Source organism: Vidua macroura, chromosome 6, assembly GCF_024509145.1.
Source record: "Vidua macroura isolate BioBank_ID:100142 chromosome 6, ASM2450914v1, whole genome shotgun sequence".
Lineage (NCBI taxonomy): Eukaryota > Metazoa > Chordata > Aves > Passeriformes > Viduidae > Vidua > Vidua macroura.
Genome location: NC_071576.1, coordinates 39,047,269 through 39,069,564, shown reverse-complemented (window position 1 = coordinate 39,069,564; position 22,296 = coordinate 39,047,269). Strand labels below are relative to the sequence as shown.

General features: G+C 38.6%; 1 protein-coding gene and 1 non-coding gene across 6 annotated transcripts in view; both read left to right on the top strand.

The window, feature by feature from the left end:
- The window catches only part of CKAP5 (cytoskeleton associated protein 5), a 56,814-nt gene extending 34,803 nt beyond the window's left edge, over positions 1-22,011 (top strand). For 2 of the 5 annotated variants that reach the window (XM_053979668.1, XM_053979669.1), the window contains exons 27-44: positions 699-787; positions 1,996-2,118; positions 2,788-2,937; positions 3,321-3,524; positions 4,164-4,299; positions 5,086-5,279; positions 8,005-8,177; positions 9,291-9,464; positions 9,883-10,003; positions 10,701-10,880; positions 11,312-11,499; positions 11,901-11,976; positions 12,774-12,962; positions 13,063-13,197; positions 16,356-16,439; positions 16,533-16,692; positions 18,323-18,477; positions 19,642-22,011. In XM_053979668.1, the coding sequence (XP_053835643.1) occupies positions 699-787; positions 1,996-2,118; positions 2,788-2,937; positions 3,321-3,524; positions 4,164-4,299; positions 5,086-5,279; positions 8,005-8,177; positions 9,291-9,464; positions 9,883-10,003; positions 10,701-10,880; positions 11,312-11,499; positions 11,901-11,976; positions 12,774-12,962; positions 13,063-13,197; positions 16,356-16,439; positions 16,533-16,692; positions 18,323-18,477; positions 19,642-19,896 (2,786 nt within the window). In that variant the 3' untranslated portion in view covers positions 19,897-22,011. Of the gene's footprint in view, positions 1-698; positions 788-1,602; positions 1,714-1,995; positions 2,119-2,787; positions 2,938-3,320; positions 3,525-4,163; positions 4,300-5,085; positions 5,280-8,004; positions 8,178-9,290; positions 9,465-9,882; positions 10,004-10,700; positions 10,881-11,311; positions 11,500-11,900; positions 11,977-12,773; positions 12,963-13,062; positions 13,198-16,355; positions 16,440-16,532; positions 16,693-18,322; positions 18,478-19,641 lie in introns of all 5 variants that reach the window. The other 3 variants (XM_053979672.1, XM_053979671.1, XM_053979670.1) reach the window with 3 other exon arrangements.
- On the top strand, positions 10,051-10,161 carry LOC128809615 (small nucleolar RNA SNORD67). The gene has a single exon (XR_008437795.1). It is a non-coding gene; the product is annotated as a small nucleolar RNA SNORD67 (small nucleolar RNA).
- Positions 22,012-22,296: the final 285 nt, after the last annotated feature.

The window sequence follows — 22,296 nt, the reverse complement described above, 5'->3', positions numbered from 1 at the left end:
ACTGAGAAAACGGTGGATTTCAAAGCTTTTTGACATGCCAGAGGAGTAAACATACTTAGCTAGAGAACAGGTATTCAGCATAGATAGGGTTCTGGTTGGTCTTGCATTTGAATCAGTTTCCAGTGTAGGAGGATGTTTCCTTTCCACACAACCATCTGTCAGCTGCTATTTGAAAACTTGAAAATATGTACTTGGTATTGAAGCTCAAACCAAGCTGGGCTAAAGGGGAAGTTCTTTTCTTATACTAATCTAATTTTAATATAATCTCTTTTTTTAAAATTTTTTTTCACGTTTTTTTATCTGGACTATTTACTCAGTGTAGTTCACTGTGGGACTTCCAGAATGCTTCTGTGATGGGATTAGGGGACTATTGGTTTGAAGAATCAAACTGCTGGGGCTAGCTTACTCAAGCCAGGTGCAACTACAGCTCTAGACATTCGCCTGCACAATATATATGTCTGCATTTTTTAATTGTTTTGAAAAATGACAAATTGGCTGACATACCATACTCTTAATTAGGAAAACTTAATATGCTAACATGAAATTTAAGGGACTTCTTCAGTGGCTCTAAAGGCCTCAGACATATGTTGATTAAGCATATTGTATCCACAAACAGTTTTTCTTATGTCCTAAGAAGAGAAAACTGATAACCTAAAATGGGCTTCTAGATAACTTTAAACGGTCTATTGTTTCTCCAGCATTTGCTGATGATTTGGGGTCTAATACCATGGAATCCAAGCCTGATCTCAAAAAAGCCAAAGCAGGAGGACTCTCCTCTAAAACTAAGGTATGTTGATTGCCTTTTGTGTAAAATTAGTTTTATGAAGTTAGTAGCTGTGGTTTGTTAATGTGTTATAGGTAGAAGAGTGTAGTCTTGCTACGGACAACTTTTATTTAAAATCTTCATGTTTGTCTGAACTCTGAAATGACAGGCATTCCCGTATCACTTACCTAATCGTTGCTTTTGTCATGACCTATTTAATTCCTAATGTCCGTATTGTGAAAAATCAGTCTTATGAGAAACTCATTCTGTTCTAAATTTTCCTGGTCATTTTGATTTTGTGCTGTTGAGAATTCATTCTTACTATTCCAGGTCCAATGTTACGCTTGAATGTTAATTTTGAGCCCATGTATCAAAAGAAATTAATCTCTGTCTTACAGTGTGAAGGGTAAGAAGTTCTCAGTCAAAGTGCAAAAAGGGAAGGAGTATGCTTAAAAACATAATCTCAACTGATGACAGTCAATTTTGGGTTAGGTTTTTCTGTTGTTTTGTGTTACAGTAATTTTTTTTTTTTTTTTTTTTTTTTGCTATTAATAATAAAGTTTGTCCTATGTATATAACTAAAAATAACCCAAATTGTTCTACAGTTCCATTATCTGAAGTAGTGCTGTAACCAGCACATTTGATGTAGGTCTATATTCATGGTAAGAATGAGCAGAACAGACCTTGAAGGATGTTGTAGGTTTGCTGAAGTCAGTGCAGTGTTCTGCCAGAACTCTGCTGGTAGAATTAAGACCTTTGTTGTCAGACAGCTGTTTATTCTTAAGAGTTTCCATTCCAAACACATTCTCAGCAAAGACTTTTCTATGGCTTATTTCCAGCAGTCAGATGTTAATAGCAATATGTCCAAGGGCAATGCCTGCCTGTCCAAAGCTAATACGAGCCTCAGCAAGGGCGGTTCAAGTCTGACAAAGAACCAGTCTATCAAACAGGTACCACGTTGGATTTTAGGGATGTGTGTGGGTGACTAGCACACTGGTTGAGAGTGATGTGTCATAATTCATAAGGTACTACTGTGCACTCTGTCATGGATATTGCTTCCACAGCAGCTGAGCACACACTTTTAAACTTCTAATCAGCATTTTTCTTTCAGCTTCTCTCTGGCTCTTGTACACATAGGCAGCATGAGGGTGGCAAGTACCTAACGCTTGCAGTTACTGGGACTGAGGCATATATATGGCTTGCGTTGCCTGCTAATACCTTGCTTCTTTCAGGTACAGGGAAAGAAGGTGGTAAGCAAGCCTAATCTAAAGGAAGACGATGATAAATCAGGCCCTGTTTTTATCATTGTCCCAAATGGGAAGGAACAGAGGATGAGAGAAGAGAAAGCTCTGAAGGTGAGAAAAATCAGAATGTGTTCACAGGTTTTGAAGTGGAGGCTTTTAATGCATTCTTTAGTTTTTAATTTAGAATTAAACATACTGTGGCACGTGTTAGCTGCTGTCCATCTCTTGGAATCTGATTCTTTAGTTGAATTTCATGTATCAATAGCAGGTTTACTGTGACATTTCTTTTCTGATTTTCAAATGTTGTGCATTTATACTCTGTCATTAAAACCAAAGACCTTTTTACGTTTTTCAAGTTGTGAAGTATCATTAAGCTTAGTCAATTGCTTTCAGGTACAATGTCAGAGTTCTAGGGTACATTGCAAATGCTTTAATACACTTATTTTGAGCAGCCCCACATAGCGATTTGTAGGGAAAATTCTGTTACTGAAAATATACATGTTATTTGTAACTTGCTAGTAAGTAGGCCTGTCTGGAGCTTAAAAACAATGACTTTAAGTTATAATTATTAAAATAATAGCATAAGGATAATCAGTCCATAGGAAGAAAACTTGTCATGTAAAAAAAAAGGTGAGCAAACACCACTGATTTTTCATTACTTATTGGCAATAAGAGGGCTTTGAAAACAGGTTCTAAAGCAGAATTAAAAGATGTCAACCAGCAGCATCTGTGAGGAAGGAATCCTTGCTTGCTGTGAGTTCTAAATGCTGCCTTTTACAGGTGTTAAAGTGGAATTTCACTACTCCCCGTGATGAATATATTGAACAGCTGAAAACTCAGATGTCCACTTGTGTGGCCAAATGGCTACAGGATGAGATGTTTCATGCAGACTTCCAGCACCACAACAAAGCACTGACTGTTATGATTGAGGTGAGTTTGGATCTGTGGTAGAAGATGAGGCTGATAGAATTATTCTCTCCTGTGAAAGATACTGCTTGAATTAAAATCAAATAGAAATTCTCTGAGGCGCCAGGGGTCATTGTTCTGTGTAGTTGAAACCTAAACATAACATAGAAGTAATTTTCAGAGGTACGATGAAGTTGGTATTAAGACTGTTTCTCAGGAGAAGGGAAAATTTCCTCACCAGAGACTTCTCTTAGAATTTTAGAAAGCCATATAAGTTAAAAGTGAGTGTGTATTGTTCTAAGAATCTACCAATAAATGTAGATTATTTTACCAAACACAGCTTAGCTTATTTTCTTGTTGAACAGTGTCTTTCAATTTACGTAACCTTTTTTTTAACTGCATTCAAGCACTTGGAGAGTGAAAAAGATGGAGTCATCAGCTGCCTGGATTTGATCCTAAAATGGCTTACCCTGAGGTTCTTCGATACCAACACAAGTGTTTTGATGAAAGCACTTGAATACCTTAAATTGCTTTTCAATTTGCTGAGTCAAGAAGAGTATCATCTCACTGAAAATGAAGCATCCTCTTTCATCCCTTATCTTATCCTAAAGGTACAATTTGTTTTACAGAAACTAAAATTATTTTTCACGAGGAAGAATACCATATTGTGAATGGCGTTAAATCCAGTTGGTGGCTTGTGTGAAATTCACCAGGCCGTGTTTATTTAACCTGGAGTAAAGGAAGCTCAGGAGGGATCTTACTGCTCTTCATAACTACCTGTAGCGAGAGGGGTGTTGGTGTTGTCTTGTCAAGTAACAAGTGAATAGAATGAGAGCAAAAGGCCTTAAGTTGTTCTAGGAAAGGCTTACATTGGATATTCAGAAAAATTTCTTTCCTGAATGGGTTGTCAATCACTGAAATGGGCTGCCCAGGGAAGAGGTTTAGTCTCCATCACTGGAAGTATTTAGAAGACATGTAGATGTGACACTTGGGGACATGGTTTAGTGGTAGACTTGGCAGTGTTGGTTTAACGGTTTGACTCAATGATGTTAAGGTTGTCTTTTGTCACCTTTATGATTCTATATTGCATATTTCCCTTAAAAGCCATGTACAAAAAAGGGATTTTGCCTTGAGAATGATTCTGGCTTTCCTAAGACTGTTTAGAATAGTCAAAAATATCATGAGACTGTATAAAATATTCTGCATTTCTTCCCCTCTTTTTCTTTTTTTTTACATAAATTTTCCATTAGGTAGGAGAACCAAAAGATGTCATCCGTAAGGATGTACGTGCCATTCTGAACAGAATGTGTCTCATCTATCCAGCTAGCAAGATGTTCCCTTTTATCATGGAGGGGACAAAATCAAAAAACTCCAAACAACGTGCAGGTAGGAAATGGCCTGTTGAACTGCACGTGTTCAAAGTACTTGAAATTGCTTTGGTTTGCATCTTGAAAAACCCAGCATAAGAATGTTAGGTGGGATGTGAGATTTGCATGCACATGGCATTTTATGCAGATGTTCCTAAATGTTTAAAGGATGAGATTTTCAAGTAGTATCTTATTGCTTTTTATTTTTTGGTGTCTTTGTACCTTCCAAAGACAAGTAATCTCTTATGTTGCTATATGTTTTATAAGTCCCTTGAATAGGCTTGTTTTCTTAGTGAAACAGTGCTGGGGAGAACAGTGACAGTACTACTTGCCTACTCACCAAGAGAATCAGTTAATCTGATCAAGAAATGTCTCTGCACTGCACATTTGTCTCACCACAAGTAATGTCTATAATAAAGTTGTGACATTTGTAGTTCAAACAACTTCCTGATCACTTTGAGAATATCTTATCCTGGTATAAGCAGAAAGTTAAATTCTCTATATAATATAGTATTACAAGCTCACAACTGTTAACCTGAATGTGATGTTAACTGTAACATTGCTCATACATGGGTATGGGAAATACTTGAAGTGTAGAAGGGTCACTGACAGCTTTTATCTGTGAAGTAGTCTGCTGTAGCTTACTATTGATGCCATAAATCACCTGGAGTATATCTATCATCTGCTTTGTGATTGGCAGTTCTCTACAGTGAATATTCAAGCTGTGCAAGCAACAGAGGAATTGGAGGACTCTCTTCCCAATAGCTTTAAAGTTGAATGTGCATATGTTATCTTCTTCTTTTAGAATGCTTGGAAGAGCTTGGATGTCTGGTTGAATCGTATGGCATGAATGTTTGCCAGCCAACTCCAGGGAAAGCCTTAAAAGAAATGGCAACCCACATTGGTGACCGGGACAACACTGTGCGCAACGCTGCACTGAATACCATCGTGACTGTATACAACGTCCATGGTGACCAAGTGTTCAAGCTGATTGGAAATGTCAGTATAACTGCAAATAAGTTTATGGGGGATTTGGGGTTAGCATGCTGTGCTTGGTTTGGTGGTTTGGTTTTTCTTCAAATCCTTACACTTTTGTAGGGGATTAGCACTGTTTTGCTTGTGATTGGTTATGGTGCATCTTGCTGTTGGCTTCAAGAGTATTTTGTAGCATTTTTCCCCTTTACTCAGCACTGGTGAGACCGCATCTTGAGTACTGTGTCCAGTTCTGGGCCCCTCAGTTTAGGAAGGACATTGAGATGCTTGAGTGCATCCAGAGGAGGGCAACAAGGTTGGTGAGGGGCTTGGAACACAAGCCCTATGAGGAACGTTTGAAGGAGCTGGGGTTGTTTAGCCTGGAGAAGAGGAGACTTAGAGGTGACCTTATTGCTCTCTACAACTTCCTTAAGGGAGGCTGTAGACAGGTGGGGTTCAGTCTCTTCCACCGGGCAGCAACTGACGGAACAAGAGGACACAGTCTCAAGCTACATCAGGGAAGGTACAGGTTGGGTATTAGGAAGAAATTTTTCACCAAAAGAATAATAAAGTACTGTAACTGTCTTCACAGGGAGATGGTAGAATCACCATCTCTGGATGTGTTTAAAAAAAGACTGGACATGGCACTTGGTGCTATAGTCTAGTGGAGGTGTTAGGGCATAGGTTAGACTTGATGATCTTAGAGGTCTCTTCCAACCTCATTATTCTGTGATTCTGTAGTATTGAAAATAACTTGCTACATCATAGATCCTCTGATGTTTATTTGGTTAATCCCAGATTGTAGAATATATGAAATCATAGAATGGTTTGGGAAGGGACCTTAAAAACCATTTAGGTCTAAACCCCCTGCCATGGGCAGAAACACTTGAACACTTCAATTACTGGTTGTTCTGTTTCGTTGCCTCAGCCACTCTCACCGTCAAGAGTTTCTAATCCAATATAAATTTAGCTTCTTTAATTTTAAAGTAATTACCACTTTTCTATCACTGTGTGCTCTTGTTAGAAGTCCCTCTCCAGCTTCCTTGTAGGCCCCTTTTAGGTACTGGAAGACTGCAGTGAGGTCTCCCCAGAGCCTTCTCTTCAGCATGCTTCCAGCCCCAACTCTCAACCTGTTTCCAGTAAGAGAAGTGTCTATAACCTGGATGTACATGAATGAAAAAGAAAACTGGAAAAAAAAAAGAGAGAGAAAAAGACTGACCTTCATGGGAATTAAAATGTTTATAAAGAGAAACTTGCCTTATAGTCAATTATTCAAGTAACACATCTGATTCAGAATATTTGGATAACTTATTTGGCCAAAAAAAGGCTAGTTTTTGGGGCTCCATTAAGTTCTCAGCTTTTTTTTTTGCAGTTGAATTCTGGTAAGTTTTGCTTACTTGCTTCATCTTATGGCATTTCATTTTTGAAGTGTCAGCACAATGCTGCTTTCTGTTGCTGCTCTTTTGCTTTCTGAAAATCATACTTAGCCATTGTCATCTAAAATGCACTAAAAGTTAAAGGTGGCAAAACTCAGTTTCCAATGTCCAGCAATGGAAAGCTAGTTCACTGTGTTTATAATTACTGTGCATCTCAGATTAAGTACACTGAATTCCAGTCTGAATCAAGAGCAGTTAGATCATTTTTTACAGTTCTGTTATCTGGATTTGGTCTTGGTAGTGTTTCTAGCAGCATTAAAACTGATGGGAACGTGATAGATATCTTAATGCCTTTAATGCCTTTGCAGCTTTGTTGTGTTGTGTCATATGCCATAGGGCATACAAGCTATTGGATCGACAAGACGCTGCTTTTTTGCTTTTTTTTTTTTTTTTTTTTTTTTTTAATTTCCAGCATCTTGAAAAGTTGAAATGTGACTGTTCTCTGGTAACTGTTCCCATGAGAGCTAATGTTACATTTTCATTAACATCTTAGATTTCCATTCTATTTAACTATTGTTCAGAGTGCAATCTGCGTCTACCTCAGTTCTACATAGTCCATTTGCTTTTGCATTTTCAAGGTAAAGGAGAAACTGTAGCACCTGAATAATTCAGCTTTTTCTAACAGTGACTTTTTTAGCTTCAGTATGGTCCATCTATGGGTTCTCTATTTGTATTTAGAAAGGAAGGTTTCTAAATCATAGGGATGCTGGAAAGTACTTCTCATGAAATTGCAATGCCTACTTTTTTTCAAATGGAGTTATTGGTAGTCGTTGGTCTGATAGATAAGAAAGTAAATATGAATCTTTTCACTGCCTAAGTTGGAGCATTAAGTTGCCTGATCTGGTGTTCATATTGAATTATGAGTACATTGAACAGGACAATTGTCAGAAGACCTCTTGCTTCTGTAGCAGGGTCCAGAGTGTTCAAGCACTGCCTGGTCTGCTAATAGAGAATATAGAAAGGTGGGTGGTGCTTTTTTTGTTTGAGGTTTTTGCAGCAACACATGCAACAATTACAAACATGGTGTAGTACCATAGTTTGAATTCAAGATTACCTGTTTCTTGAAAGTTATATGGGCTAGAAATAGGTGTATTCTGTATTACAGCTTGTCAACATGGGTTAATTAGCTCTTGAAGTAACACCTGACAGTCCAGAGTGTTCTGGTGAGTTTGCTACTAGGAGGTAGCATTGACAGTTCCCACCTTCATATTAGAGAACTTCAGTCTGCACTGATAAGTATGGTGTGAATCCTGTAGGTGATTGAGATTTCTAAAACCCATACAACTCAGGATGAGTGATAGCATTGTGTGCTACAGCTTTCAGAGAAAGACATGAGCATGCTGGAGGAAAGAATAAAGCGGTCTGCCAAGAGACCCTCTTCTGCTCCAGTGAGACAGGCAGAGGAGAAACCTCAGCGCACTCAGAACATCAGTGCCAATGCCAGCATGATACGCAAGGGACAAGCTGAGGACATGTCCTCCAAACTCAAGTATGTAATGTTATATTATGGTGTCTAGCCTGCATAGTGTATGTGCTAATATGTCAGACAATGTCATTTTAGTTCTTGTATCATCATCTTCGCATGTTGTGAAAAATGGCCAAATAATATAAATCTAAATGTCTGAATTTTTTTTGTCTTGTCTGTCTTGAAATCTTTCTAAATGGTCTTGTGCCTTTTTTCACTGCTTCTCCATGGACAGAATTATGTATCGCACTTATAGGATGTAAGTACTGCCCACTAACTCCTTGGTAGCAAGGCTCTTGTATCTTTCAATTTCTATCCTAGCCATCCCTTCCTGAGGGTGATGGGTTTGCCATAGCTAGTTCTAGGTTATTTACAGGTCTCTGAATTAAAGAAAAGAAAGAAAACAGAAACACAGGTTTCTCTCAAGGTGACTGTAGATGAGGTTGCAGACGAGACATGGCACTTCCACATTAAGCAACTGTTCAAAATATTGGGAGAACTTTCAGTGTGTTGCTCTAAACTTGATATTTGTTGGACCATGTTCTAGTTGTGTTAGACATGAAGCACAGAAATGGATAAGCACGTGTGACTTGTAGAGCCTAGGGCAACAGTACCCAAAACCAAAAGCTCAGAAACTATTCCTTGCCACCTGCTCATTATTTTGGAATAAAAGTCTGTGCTGAGAACTACGTATTCAAGTATTTCCTTGAAAAATCTGATACACAGCATAGGTCATGTGGGGATGCTGTGAGTCTTAGATTCAGAGGAGCTTGTGAGGTTGCTCTGTACATGTGCATCCTGTCCATTATTAAAAAAAACAAAGGTGAAAAAAGCCACTCAAACTTTAAAGTTATATTCTTTTAATAGTACTGTAAACTCTGCTAGTTATCCCAAACCATGCATACCTGGCACAGATACAGGGCATCTTGTGGCTTACAAGAGAAACAAAGAAGGCAAGTAAGTAGCAGCTGCTCTTCTGGCCTACAGAAGTTTGTTTTACTAAGGACTAGGGGAAAGGCAGAGGGAGTTAAGTGGCTTAATATAATCCAAACTGCAAAACCTGTGTTAGTATGAGAGCTTTAGGGCTACCAGTGGATGCTAGTGCTAATATTCTTGCCTCTCTCCTGGTTTCTGTAGCCAAAATCGCAACATGGGCAGCCACTCGGAAACAACACATACAGTTCCACGGGAATTTCAGCTGGATCTTGATGAAATTGAAAATGACAATGGAACTGTCAGATGTGAAATGCCAGCACTTGTACAGCACAAACTAGATGACATCTTTGAGCCAGTATTGATTCCTGAGCCCAAGTGAGTTTAGTTTTACCTCCTAAGTGAAATCAGCAGGGCTGCCTAAAAAGTATTTTGAGAAGGTGAATTGATACATTCAGACTTGTTTTCATAAGAGGGTAATGTCAACTAACTTGAAGAGATGGCAAAACAAAGGTTTGTTGTACTCTTCTGAAATCTGGGGAGCAGTTATTTTTAATGGAAAACATTAGTTCTACTTAGGCATTTTTATAGTTAGAGGATATCGCATTTGTAAATGCATCATCAGTGTCTTTACAAATAGTGCAACAGACATGGTTAAAAGGAATGATTCCTTCCTTGAGAATCCTCAGTGAAGAATGAAATCCTTTTTCCTATAAATCTTCATTGAAATACAGCAGTTAAGTGTACATTAAAGTAGCTCTCCAAAAAGTAATGAATCCTGTTTTCAACCCTTCAGAATCCGTGCTGTGTCCCCGCACTTTGATGACATGCACAGTAACACAGCTTCTACTATCAACTTTGTCATTTCCCAAGTGGCCAGTGGTGATATAAATACAAGCATCCAGGCTCTGACACAGGTAAGTGAATTAAGGTAGCAACTAATCACACTGTAGCAGACTTTGCCTGCGAGGGTGATGAGTTGCACTGTGGTGGAGCAATCATGTCAGGTGACATGGGCTCTGCTCAGAATTTCCCTGATGACAAAACTAAGTGCACAGGGGCCATCTGACTCGCTTTAGCAATAGAAATTCCACTTGAAAGATGTAGAATAAACTTAATGCTTTTTTTCATTAGTGCTTCTGTGTTATATTTTTGGTTTTGTCAAATTATTTGTGCTGTAAGTTTGTAAAAGCCAGTTAGTGAGACTTAACTTTTAAATTTGAACTGCTTTAGAGTTCCTTAGCAAAATGATTGTCTTGCCCCATAGTTTTTGCATGGGTTTCAGGTGGCTTTAACTACTTAGAAGTTGTTTTTTGTCCAGAAGATTTTATAAAAGCTGTAAATTCCAGAATCTATAATGCAGCTGTTGATGTTTTCATTTGTGTACAGGATAGGATTGCACTTCTCTAAAATATTGTGTTCTCTAAAATTGATTGTGTTTTAAGTAGCAATACAAATCTCTAGCTACTGATTTTGGGCGAAAGCTTACAATACAACTGCCTTGGCAAATGGTCAGGGCAAAACCTTTCCTACAGAAAAATATTTAAATTATTGTTATTTTGCACTGTTTGCATTATGTTGATTTTACTAGAGCATTTTGTTTTTAAATCTTAGATTGATGAGGTACTCAAACAGGAAGATAAAGCAGAAGCTATGTCTGGCCACATCGACCAATTCCTAATAGCCACACTTATGCAGCTCCGGTTAATCTACAATACACACATGGCAGATGAGAAGCTGGACAAAGATGAGATTGTCAGACTTTACAGCTGTATTATTGGGAGCATGATCACGGTAAGGCTTGCTGTAAAAGATAAGGTGAAGAGCAAATAATTTCTGTGCAGAAGCTGTGGGAGAATGGAATGTCTGTTCTGTACTTACTCCTGAGTCTTTCTTATGAAGGTTTGTTGTCAACTGCTCATCAATGCACCTTTTGAGAGTAGGTGGGGAATGAGAATTTGGGGAAGGGAGGAAGGTCTCTGCTTCTGCAAAATACAGCCACAAGACTTCTATTAAGCTCTGTTTTTAATATTCTTTACCTTTTGAGTGCTGAGTTGGTGGCCTGAGTATTTTCAGAAGTCACTCAGTAGAAATAACTTTAATCATTTTTCTCTTTTTACTTTTGTGGGAAACAGGAGATGTCATGGTTTGACAGTGTAGTCTAGAGAAGTCCCTATAATAAAGGATTATTTGCAGGGAAAACTAACTCTTTCTTCAATCTGTAGCTATTTCAGATAGAGAGTCTGGCTCGAGAGGCATCTACTGGTGTGCTTAAAGACCTAATGCATGGTCTTATTACATTAATGCTGGATTCTCGGGTTGAAGATCTTGAGGAGGGTGAGCAGGTCATCCGATCAGTCAACCTCTTGGTAGTGAAAGTTCTGGAGAAGTCTGACCAGACCAACATCTTGAGGTAAGTAATGAAAAGTGCACAATTATTGCTCTTCTTTACCTGTTCTCTTATGTTCCTTAAACAGCTGAGTTCTTTAGTCATTTTGTAAATGAAGACTGGTGTCTCTAGAATCATTCAGCTAGCTAATAAAGAATTATCACTGATTGTGATCAAAATTTGGCTGCACAGCTGCAGGCAGGCTAAACAAGCCAGCTTAGTATGGTTCTTTGTGCTTTGAAGTTCAGCAGACTGTCTCTTAAATTCTTGTAACATACTAAAAAGAAAGAAAGAAAAAGCTGTTGTACATCTGCTGGACTAACCCCAGTCTCTGGTGTGGTATTCTGTGGTGAGTTGATACCTTTTTTTTTTTTCTTGTGTATAGCACTTTTTCTGTGTAACCTTTATAAATTTATTCCTTCTAGTGCTCTGCTTGTCTTGCTCCAAGATAGTCTTCTAGCAACAGCCAACTCTCCTAAGTTTTCAGAACTTGTCATGAAGGTGAGCCTGTAGTAGAGATTTTGAACTTACGTGGTTTCTCTGAATTATCTGAAAGAACATCTGAACTCTATCTGAAAGAACAGATAGAGTTAAAAAAATTAGTGTCCATATCTTGAAATATTTCTTATAACTTCATAATTCTGATCTTATGAGATGTCACATACAAGGACTTTAGGAGGGAACTTAACACCCGTTAATAGTTTACAGAAACTTGTGTACACCAATACAAGCTCCATACAGAGGTGCACAGTCACCTGCTGGGCTTGTTTGCTTGAGCACCGCACTGTACTGTGGGTTCAAACAGTGCCAGGCTGGAGCTGACTTGTATCCTATCATCTGTATTGACAGGCAGAGTGAACAGGCAAACATCTGCATTTAAAGTATGAGCATGATCTTTTACCATACAACACCCTTTTGTAACTGGTGTTATTTAAAGACAGCTCAGGCATTCTTGATGAGGTTAAACCTAAAGAACTTGTGCTGCTTGTAGGTGTACGTAGCATATATATATTATCTGCTGAAATTTCTTCACACAAAGCATTCAGTCTCCAGTTACAGGTAGGGAAATCAGTACCTTACTTATGCATCAGCTCTAAAGAAAGATCTGGATACTGTACAGCCAGTTACAAAGAGAAAGTATGTACCAGTGCAAATATAGCTTGAGCAGCAGACATAGTGCATGCCTGCATGATGTGCTAGCAGAGTGAAGTGGCTCAGTGATAGTGTTGTGTAACTTCTTATATAATCAAGTGCTTCTTTCTTGAGTTGTCTTGCTTTAAGTCAGCTTCTCATTCCAGTGTCTGTGGAGAATGGTGCGTCTTCTTCCGGAAACCATTAATAGCATCAATCTGGATCGGATTTTGCTGGATATCCACATTTTCATGAAGGTCTTTCCCAAAGAGAAGCTGAAGCAATGTAAGAGTGAGTTCCCTATTAGGACATTGAAGACGCTGCTTCACACCCTGTGCAAGCTGAAAGGGCCCAAGGTCAGAACAATCACTAGTCACATTTTTAAATTGGATGTTCATGCAGTCTTCAGAGTCTTTCCTTTTTTTTTTTTTTAATTCCCCTTTTTTCTCATTTTAGATCCTAGATCATTTAACAATGATAGACAACAAAAATGAATCTGAGCTAGAAGCTCACCTTTGTAGACTAATGAAACACACTATGGACCAGAGTGGAAAAGCTGATAAGGACACAGAAAAAGGAGCTTCTCGCATTGTAAGTAAAGATGTGTTGGCAGGGGAAGGGAGTGTAAAGCAATTTATTTAAGAAACAAACTAAATTTTGTGTAAGTAGTAATTCCCTTTTCAGCGGGCAACTAATGTTGGAAATACTCTTGTAAAATGAAATTTTCATTTACAACTGTTTCAGGAATTTGTTGTTTGTGTTTACCTGAGTATTCTGTGCATATCCCAGGATGAAGTACTCTGCAGGAAACTCAAATGAGCAGCAAAAGTTTTATGCTGCATGGTACTGCATCTGATCTACTAAAAGTTAGCCATATCCAAAACAGGTTTTAAACACTTCTCAGCAGGAGTCCTAAAACTTCATTATGTCCTTGCTCACATTCTGTGTATAAAGTGGCTATGGAGAACCCTGATCACTTCAAGGTTTTCTTCATCTTGGAAGCTCTGTATCCAGCTAGCAGGTCTGAGGGTGTCATGGGTTTGTCTGATGTATTTGTTTTGGTTTAGGGCAAGTCTGGGGAAAGAATTTCTTTTCTCTCTACAAAAGGGTTCTCTTAGGAAAGTAGATTTAATTGGTCTTTCTCCTTAGCTAGTTTGGGAGAAAATACTTCTGGAGGAAAAAAGTGGGAAAAACCTGTTTATTACACAAGAGAACTTAGACAATATTAAACAATAAGACTTCTTGCTACTCTAAGAGAGACACATTTAGAGCAAATCTTCTCGGGTTGCAGTTTAGCTCACTTAGTCTTTGACTAGTCTTTCTGGCGCTGGCAATGTTGCGGCTTAGGCTTGGCCCGCTGGGCCACAGATGTGAGCTGCTGATGCTTTTCTGGTGTTTAGTCTAGAGCAGATTTAGAGAAAGGGAAAAAAAAACTACAGTCTAGGGAACTTCTGTGCTTCAGCTAGCTAAAACTAACTAGAAAAAGCGAAGGAGAGCTCTGTTTCGCTGTCTGTCTGTCTGCAGACAACACTGTCTTGGAGCAGGAATGTGGAGGAGGGAGTGAGTTTTTTGAAAACAAACTTTGAGCTTTTTCTCTCTTCTTTTCACTCTTGGAACAAGACTTTAACATAAACAGGGCAGATGATTGGGGATAAAGGCATCATATAGTTACTTTAGGACATTCTATTTCTTATCCCCATATCGTCAGCTTATTACTAAAACTAATATATATATATATTCAAACTCTATAAATAGATACATTATACATTTAATATACAACTATATACAGACAATGGCAGTAGTATTCAGCAAACAGTGATATTTATACATAGTTCTTACTTAACAATCAGATCTCCCTGAGGTACACATCGTGTTCTTTCATCTTTCTGCATTATTTACTATGTATAACTTGGTCTTTGAGCAAAGACAATCTTACGAATGGGTTTGTCTGTATTTGAGGCAGAATTGATCTATACTGTCTTTCTTAACAAGCTTTTAACATGTACTACTGGGACTTTGTTTCTATCTACTATATGCAAAAGCTGAGATTGGGCAGGGCCTCATTGATTGGTAGAGCTTTGGGTGTTAACTAACTAGGTGGCTTTTGCTAGATTTTGTTCTCAATTCTTGAGAGATCTTCTACTTAATGTTTTTAGTGTGGTTTTTAACAATCTATTGTATTTCTCTACTTTTCTTGTAGTTGGTGCATGGTAGGGAATATGGTACACTTACTCAATACCATGTTCCCTAGCTTAAGTGTTGATAAGGCTGTTCTTGAAATGAGTTTTATTGTCGGACTCAATCTTTTCAGGGGTACTATGTTTCTAAAGAATTTGTTTTTTAAGGCCTAGGATGGTGTTACGGGCCGTAGCATGAGGCACAGGATAGGTTTCTAACCATCCTGTGGTGGCTTCTACTATTGTGAGCACATAACGCTTGCTGTGGTGTGTCTGGGGCAGTGTGATGTAGTCAATTTGCTAGGTTTTCTTATATTTATACTTGGACTACTGCTTACTGTACTACAGGGGCTTTACTTGTTTGGCTTGTTTGATGGTAGTACATGTTTCACAGTCGTGGATTACTTGAGATATACTGTTTATGGTTAGATTCACTCTTTGATCTCGTGTCTACTTAAAAGTGGCATCTCTACTTTGATGGTCTGAGGTATTATGGGCTTATTGTGTTAAGAACAATTTTCTTTTGTGTTGTCAATTTAAGTTTATTTTTGATACTCTTATTTTTGTAGCTTGATTTACTTGTTGGTTGTTTTGGTGTTCCTTATTGGCTTTGCTTTTGGGGACATGGGCATCTACATGACGAATTTTTACTGGTAGCTTCTTTACTCTGGTGGTAATGTTTTTCTACTCATCAGCAGCCTAAATTGGTTTTTCTTTACGCTGCTAATTAGTTTTTTTTAACTTCTCTAGCTACCCTCACAGAGCATTGGTTACTGGGTGCTTTAACTCACTACAAAACAAACACAACTAACATGTAATCGGTAGAGGAATAAAGGTTTTTCCTACTTTCTCGAGCCCCGGTAGTTGGGCACCAAAATAATGTATTTGTCCTGGTTCAGGGCAAGTCTGGGGAAAGAATTCCCCTCCCCCCTACAAAAGGGTTCCTTTAGGAAAGCAGATTCAATTGGCCCCTCCCCCCAGCCAGTTCGGGAGAAAATACTTCTGGAGGAAAAAAGTGGGAAAAACCTGTTTATTACACAAGAGAACTTAGACAATATTAAACAATAAGACTTCTTGCTACTCCAAGAGAGACAAATTCAGAGCAAATCCCCCCGGGCTGCAGCTCAGCTCACTCAGTCTCTGACCAGTCTTTCCGGTGCTGGCAATGCCACGGCCCAGGCCCGGCCCGCTGGGCCACAGATGTGAGCTGCTGATGCTCTTCTGGTGTTCAGTCCAGAGCAGGTCCAGAGAAAGGGAAAAAAACCACAGTCCAGGGAACTTCTCTGCCTCAGCTAGCTAAAACTAACTAGAAAAAAGCAAAGGAGAGCTCTGTCTCGCTGTCCGTCCGTCCGCAGACAACACCGTCCCGGAGCAGGAATGTGGAGGAGGGAGTGAGTTTTTTGAAAACAAACCCTAAGCTTCTTCCCTCCTCCTTTCACTCTTGGAACAAGACTTCAACATAAACAGGGCAGACGATTGGGGATAAAGGCATCATACAGCCACCCTAGGACATCTGATTTCTTTTTTGTTTTATTCTTTGTTTTAAAAGTCTCCTTTTGTTTATTTATTTAGGAGGAAAAGGCTTCGAAAGCCAAAGTCAATGATATTTTGGCAGAAATATTTAAGAAGATTGGCTCAAAGGAGAACACCAAGGAGGTGAGTGCCCCCTTCCTGCAAGAAAGAGAGCATGTTACACTAGAATAGTATATGCAGCAGTTGTAGTAATACATAGCAACTCTTCCCTCCCAGGGTCTGGCAGAACTGTATGAATACAAAAAGAAATATTCTGATGCAGACATTGAGCCCTTCCTGAAAAATTCCTCGCAGTTCTTCCAAAGCTATGTGGAAAGAGGCCTCCGACTGATAGAAACAGAACGGGAAGGGAAAGGACGCATTGCTACTTCTACAGGTACATGTTATAGCAAAACTGATTGGTTTGTGAGAAGCAGAGATAGAGCAGTTACAGGTCTCCTGGTAGAAATTAATATTTGCATACACTTACGGATTTCTGAAGTAAGCCATGTATTTTCTTGCTGCTTGAGTTGCTTCACGAGGCAGCATTTGTAGGGAGTATGCATTCTTTGTTTACAAAAACAGAAATTACAACCACGCTAAATGTAGAAAACATCTGAAAGGCTTGGCAAACATGTGGTTCTAATCCATATCCTGTAGTGTGGGTTGAACATTAGCTTGTGTTTCATGTGTCTGGTATCAAGAATTGGTTCTGCAAGGTATAAAACTGGTTTAAAACAGCAGCAGCAGCTGTCAGATTCTCCTTTTACCTTTTTACTAAAAAACATATAGGATGCTTTTAATAAAATTACTTTCTGTGGAATTGGAAAGCTTATTTTTAAATAACATGAACTGTTTCTGTAGAATTTGTGATTAATTGGATGAATTACTGTAAAACTGTTTGTTGCTGAGTCTTTTCATTGCAGATAAATACGAAGGAGTGTTTAATGAAATATTAGGGAAGGAATGTGACAAATTATTAGCTGACAGTAAAAGCTGATACAGTCTAGCAAAACTACCTCTAATCTTTATTTCTTACTCGTTTCATAGTGTCCTGTGAAACTGGAGCCTTTTTTCTACTACTGCTCCTTCTCCTATCCCTGTATTGTAGATTCCTTTAGAAAGATGGATGATTGGAGGTTCTTTCAGAACTTCCTAAATGTGTCCACCTATGTAGGACAGAAAATTCTACCTCTCATAGTGGAAGTCTGTACAACTGAGAAATATTAGTTCAGCAGTTTTCAAAACCTAATTTACATGCCACAGTTGTCTTTTTTTTTCTTCCCTAACTTTAAGTGTGATGTAATAAAACATGCTGTTCCATATTGCAACGGTGCTTTATTTAGAGTAAGGTATAAATGCTTAACCTTAACTCTCCTTTTATCTATTTTAAACATCCTTGTAATAAATTAGTGAGAACAAATACTTGTCCATTTTAAGTCTTAGAGTTTGCAATTCTTTTAATAATGGGAAAGTTTTTTTTTGGCATGTAAATTCCTTTTCTAGTCTCTTGGTAGGGAAGCTTTAAAAACCTTGTAATGTGCATTCCAGAAATCACTCTTTGAGACTGAGTTGGAATAAAAAGCTTTAAGTTGCACAAATGAGAGATAAAGAGGGGTTAGAATCAGTGGTAAACCCAAAAGTACGACTAAACTAGAAAAAGACAGACATTCCAAGTATTTCCCACCTTGCTAATTGATTAGTTCTCGCACTGGACATTATGGTCACTGCTGATGCACATCAGCATCCTCCTCTCTCCGCACTGTTCTCTTCAGCTGTTGGCTCCAGCAATCTAGAGCTGCTCTGCAGACACTCCTCAAATTTCTCCATTTCTTTTCTTGATTTTCAGTTGTCATTTTTTGCAAGAAAATGAAAGGCCAGATGTATCTATACTAGCAAATGCAAATAATAGGTTGGTTAATTCTTCATCCATTGCACCTTATTTCAAGGAACTGACCAAGAGGTTTAAGCTTTTCTGATGTTTTAATTTTTTTTAACTTTCCTCCTTCCTTCCCCTCATCCTCCAGGAATTTCTCCTCAGATGGAAGGAACATGTGTTCCTGCATCTACCCACACTGTATCTTCATCTATAGGAAACACAAATGGGGAGGAAGTGGGGCCTTCAGTTTACTTGGAAAGATTAAAAATCCTCAGGCAGCGTTGTGGCCTCGACAATGCAAAGGTATTGTGCTTGACAACACTTGTAAATCCCCTGGGGAGGCACTTGATTTGCACTTTTTTTTAAGAATTCAAATGCCAGAAGGCAGAGTCCAATCAGAATTTATGATCTTTCATTTATAATGCATGTCCTAGCTACTCACTGCATGTCACTATGCCTAATATAAATGGCTTTAAACTCATTATTTGGCCAACTAGGCTTGCATTTCAATCCACTCTGCATTGCTGGTGTTAGGTGCAGGTTGTTTCTACAGGCCTGTAGCTGATTATCTTTCCTTGCTGGGAAGTTGAGTCTCAAAGGTTCAAATAACAACTTTTCTCTAAGAGTTAACACCTCAGAGATGAAGGATGTGGAACTTCTAGACTTTCTGCTCTAAAACAACCATGAGAGCTGAATTAGAACTTTGAAGTTTTATATATTTTGGGTGTATGGATACTGAGGTGCAGGAATGATGAATGAGCTTATTACTGGAAACCTGTGGACCAAAATTTCTTACAGTTCAATGATCTGTACGTTTGGAATCTAGTGCCAATTTCTGAAACTTTAATTCAGCCATGAGAAGTGATGTTCAGTCTAGGAATAGTCATCTAGATGCATCACTGTTTTAACCTTTGACACAAATTTTGAGTATCAGCTTAGAGCTCTGAGAAATCATAGTAACAAGGTAAGTAACTCGGATGGAAATATCAATTGGTAAAAGAACACTGGAATTGACACTTTAAGTCTTTGACAGTTCAGTCTTGCCAGTCAGTTAAAGTTTCCTCTTCTCATTCTTCCAGAAAATTCATTGTCTGCTGATGTTGCACATAGGGAGGGATTTTTCTCTTGTGTTAGAATTTAGGCTGTTCAAAACTCTGGCAGTCTATCTCAGTAAAACTCTGGTCTGCAGGGAATTTTTTGATCTTGAAAGACTAGTTTCTTTGTGTCCCTGTTGACATAAAATTAAACATTAACTACTCAGATGACTGAGCATTGTAATTAGCTTTGCATGGTTCTGACTTGGACAGCAACTGACTGTATTGCTCCAGATCCCCTTGTGTTGTAGTGCTCTTTCCCTTTCCTTTGTTTTTATTGCTTGTAGAGATGAAAAGCCATTGATTATGATTTGTACTTTTTATATGGCCTTTACCACTATATGTCTTAACACTTCACTTTTCTCCCTCATAGCAGGAAGACAGACCCCCTCTGACGTCTCTGCTCTCTAAACCAGCACTCCCTACAGTTGCATCCTCTACAGATATGCTTCACAGTAAACTCTCCCAGCTGCGTGAGTCCCGGGAGCAGTACCAACACCTGGACCTGGATTCCAATCAGACTCATTCCTCTGGCATTGGAACTACTCTGGCTTCACCCTCTTCTGCAGCAGCCAATATTGATGACTTGAAAAAAAGATTGGAGAGAATAAAAAGCAGTCGCAAATAGAGATGCAAAGAGACGGTGTCGCTGTTGCTTGGGGCTGTCTTCAGCTTTAGTTTACTAAACTAGAAGTCTTCATAGTTAAATGGCCTCGTTTAGGCCTAATGTATACAAACTGGTTTATGTATAATACAGTGGATTTTGGGGGGTTGAGTCATTGTGGCACAAGTATTTGTACATAATCTGCTTCTCAATAAGCATCTCTTTGACAATAGAAGGCTGTCTGTGTATTAGTTTTAGTGTACAGACCTGTAAACAACCATCCTCTTGCTCAGACTAGTTTCTCATGACTTGGGGTTTTTATTTGTAAAGTTGTCTTTAAAATCTTTTCCTAGTTCTTAACTCTTAGAGGGCCTTTAGTGATTTCACTTTTAATTTTGTGAATTCTTCTCCATGTAATCCTTGAACTGTTGATTCTGTATGGACACATGGCATGAAGTAACTAATTTAAGTGTCTTTTGTAAATAAAGTTTGCATTAACTATACCAGCCTCTATAGGAACAGCAGCAACTGCTGGTTAGAGGTCACTCTCTATTTCTGAATGTTAGTGACTGGGCATCTAGAAACTGAACTAAGCTGACATGAACCTTGGGGTTTGGATACACTGTAAGGAAGATGAATGGAAATACACTGTCTGTGGGTGCAGTCCTGAGACTTTGCACTCTTCTATGAGCAGTAGTACATTTTTTATATAGTTGCTTTTTTTTGTTTTGGAATGTTTCTGTAACTTGAAAATACTTAGTTTGTTGAAATGTTTATTTTGAATTATCTAGTCCTTGTGATGCCTTTACCCAGATTGCGTGGTCCCATCTGAGGGAGCTTTCTTTGAGGGAGCCTGCTGCTGTTGATACAGAATAGAGTAGCAGTGGTGTATGGTCAGCAGACTCATTTATCCTGAACTCATCTGGTTAAGCAGTGTTCCTCGTGCAGGTAAACCTCACTCACTACATTCTTTTTGCTCTTAAACAACAGATGTTACCATTTTGTAACTAAGACACCTAATAGAACTAGTCTGCGAAAGTTGTAGCCACTTCTTTTTTTTTATGAGTGAAGAGCCTTTTTCAGAAGCTCCAAATAATGAAGATTTAACACAGACACACTGCGTGTCCTTTCTAGCCTTTTCATTTCTAGGGAGGTCATGTTACTGCTGCACTTCCATGTGAAAACTGGTTGTGAAGCATAAATTGCACATCTGTTGCATAGCTAGAACAGAGTTATTGAAAGGTTGGACAGGCAGGCTTAAAATAACACACATCTATGCTAGGTTTTTAATCTGTTCCATGTAACTGCTGCTTTTGTTGTTTGCTTTGTGGACCAGCATAAGAGCGTAAGAGCTATTGCTGAAACTGTCTTGCCTGATTACAGTAAAAACATGACTTTAAATTAGTACATGTACAACAGATCTATGCCAGAGCTTCTGCAAATGTCTGAAATCTTCCTTTCACAGGACCCCTAGACTGGGGTTGCAGTTGGCATAATGCTGCTTGGTGCTTATGGTGAGTTTGCACACTGTGATAGCAGATGATCACGAGCATTCTCCATCCTGTGTTAACTGATATGATCCCATTCATTGCTCCACTGCCTCAATTTAGTAGTCAGTCTCCTCTCATAACCTGAAATGAGCATGCACTTGTGGAACAGTGCTCTGTTACAAGTGGGGGTTTGGCCCTTATTGGTAAGTGCTGTGGTTTTGTGCACTTAAACTGGGGCAGTTTGTGAATAGTTTGTGTTGGCTAGAGTTACTGCCACTACCTCTCAATTCCTAGCTGCTCTCTGAAACTTAGTGACATTTAAATTAATCCATATATTCCTTTACCATATTCAGCAGACATTCTGAAGAAGTATTTGTTAATTAGCTCAGGATGTTAAAACAGCAATGCCTGCAAACCTGCATAAACTATTTTAAATTTGAAGCTGAATCAGAAGTGAAATACAGGAATAATTGAGTAACAGAAGATATAGTTGTTTTTATGAATGAGTTTTTGCCCTGTGTCTTTGTAGTGTCTGGTTGGACTCAATATCCTGGGAGTTCTGAACTAAAACTTGTGCACATAAATTAATAAAGCCTAATCTTTAGCCCAGACAATATTTAAATAACATTAAACTGAATTTTAAAAATTATTCTTCTGTATTGTTTGTAACAAGTCAATATGATCAGTGACTTTCTCCAGAAACTGTATGGTCCTGGTTCCCCCCTTTTGTCACAGATTACTTGATAGTAGTGAAGGGGTGAGGCTTTAATTTAAACATTAGAAGGGCTAAACATTTTCAGTGTTCAATGTATGTGGTTATCAATGACTTTAAACAGTCATGAAACTTGAGCTGTTGAGGTTTTTTTCTTCAGATTTCTTTGAGAGGTTGGTTTTTGTGTTTTGTTTGGGCAAAAATCTCACTGTTGTCTTAGTA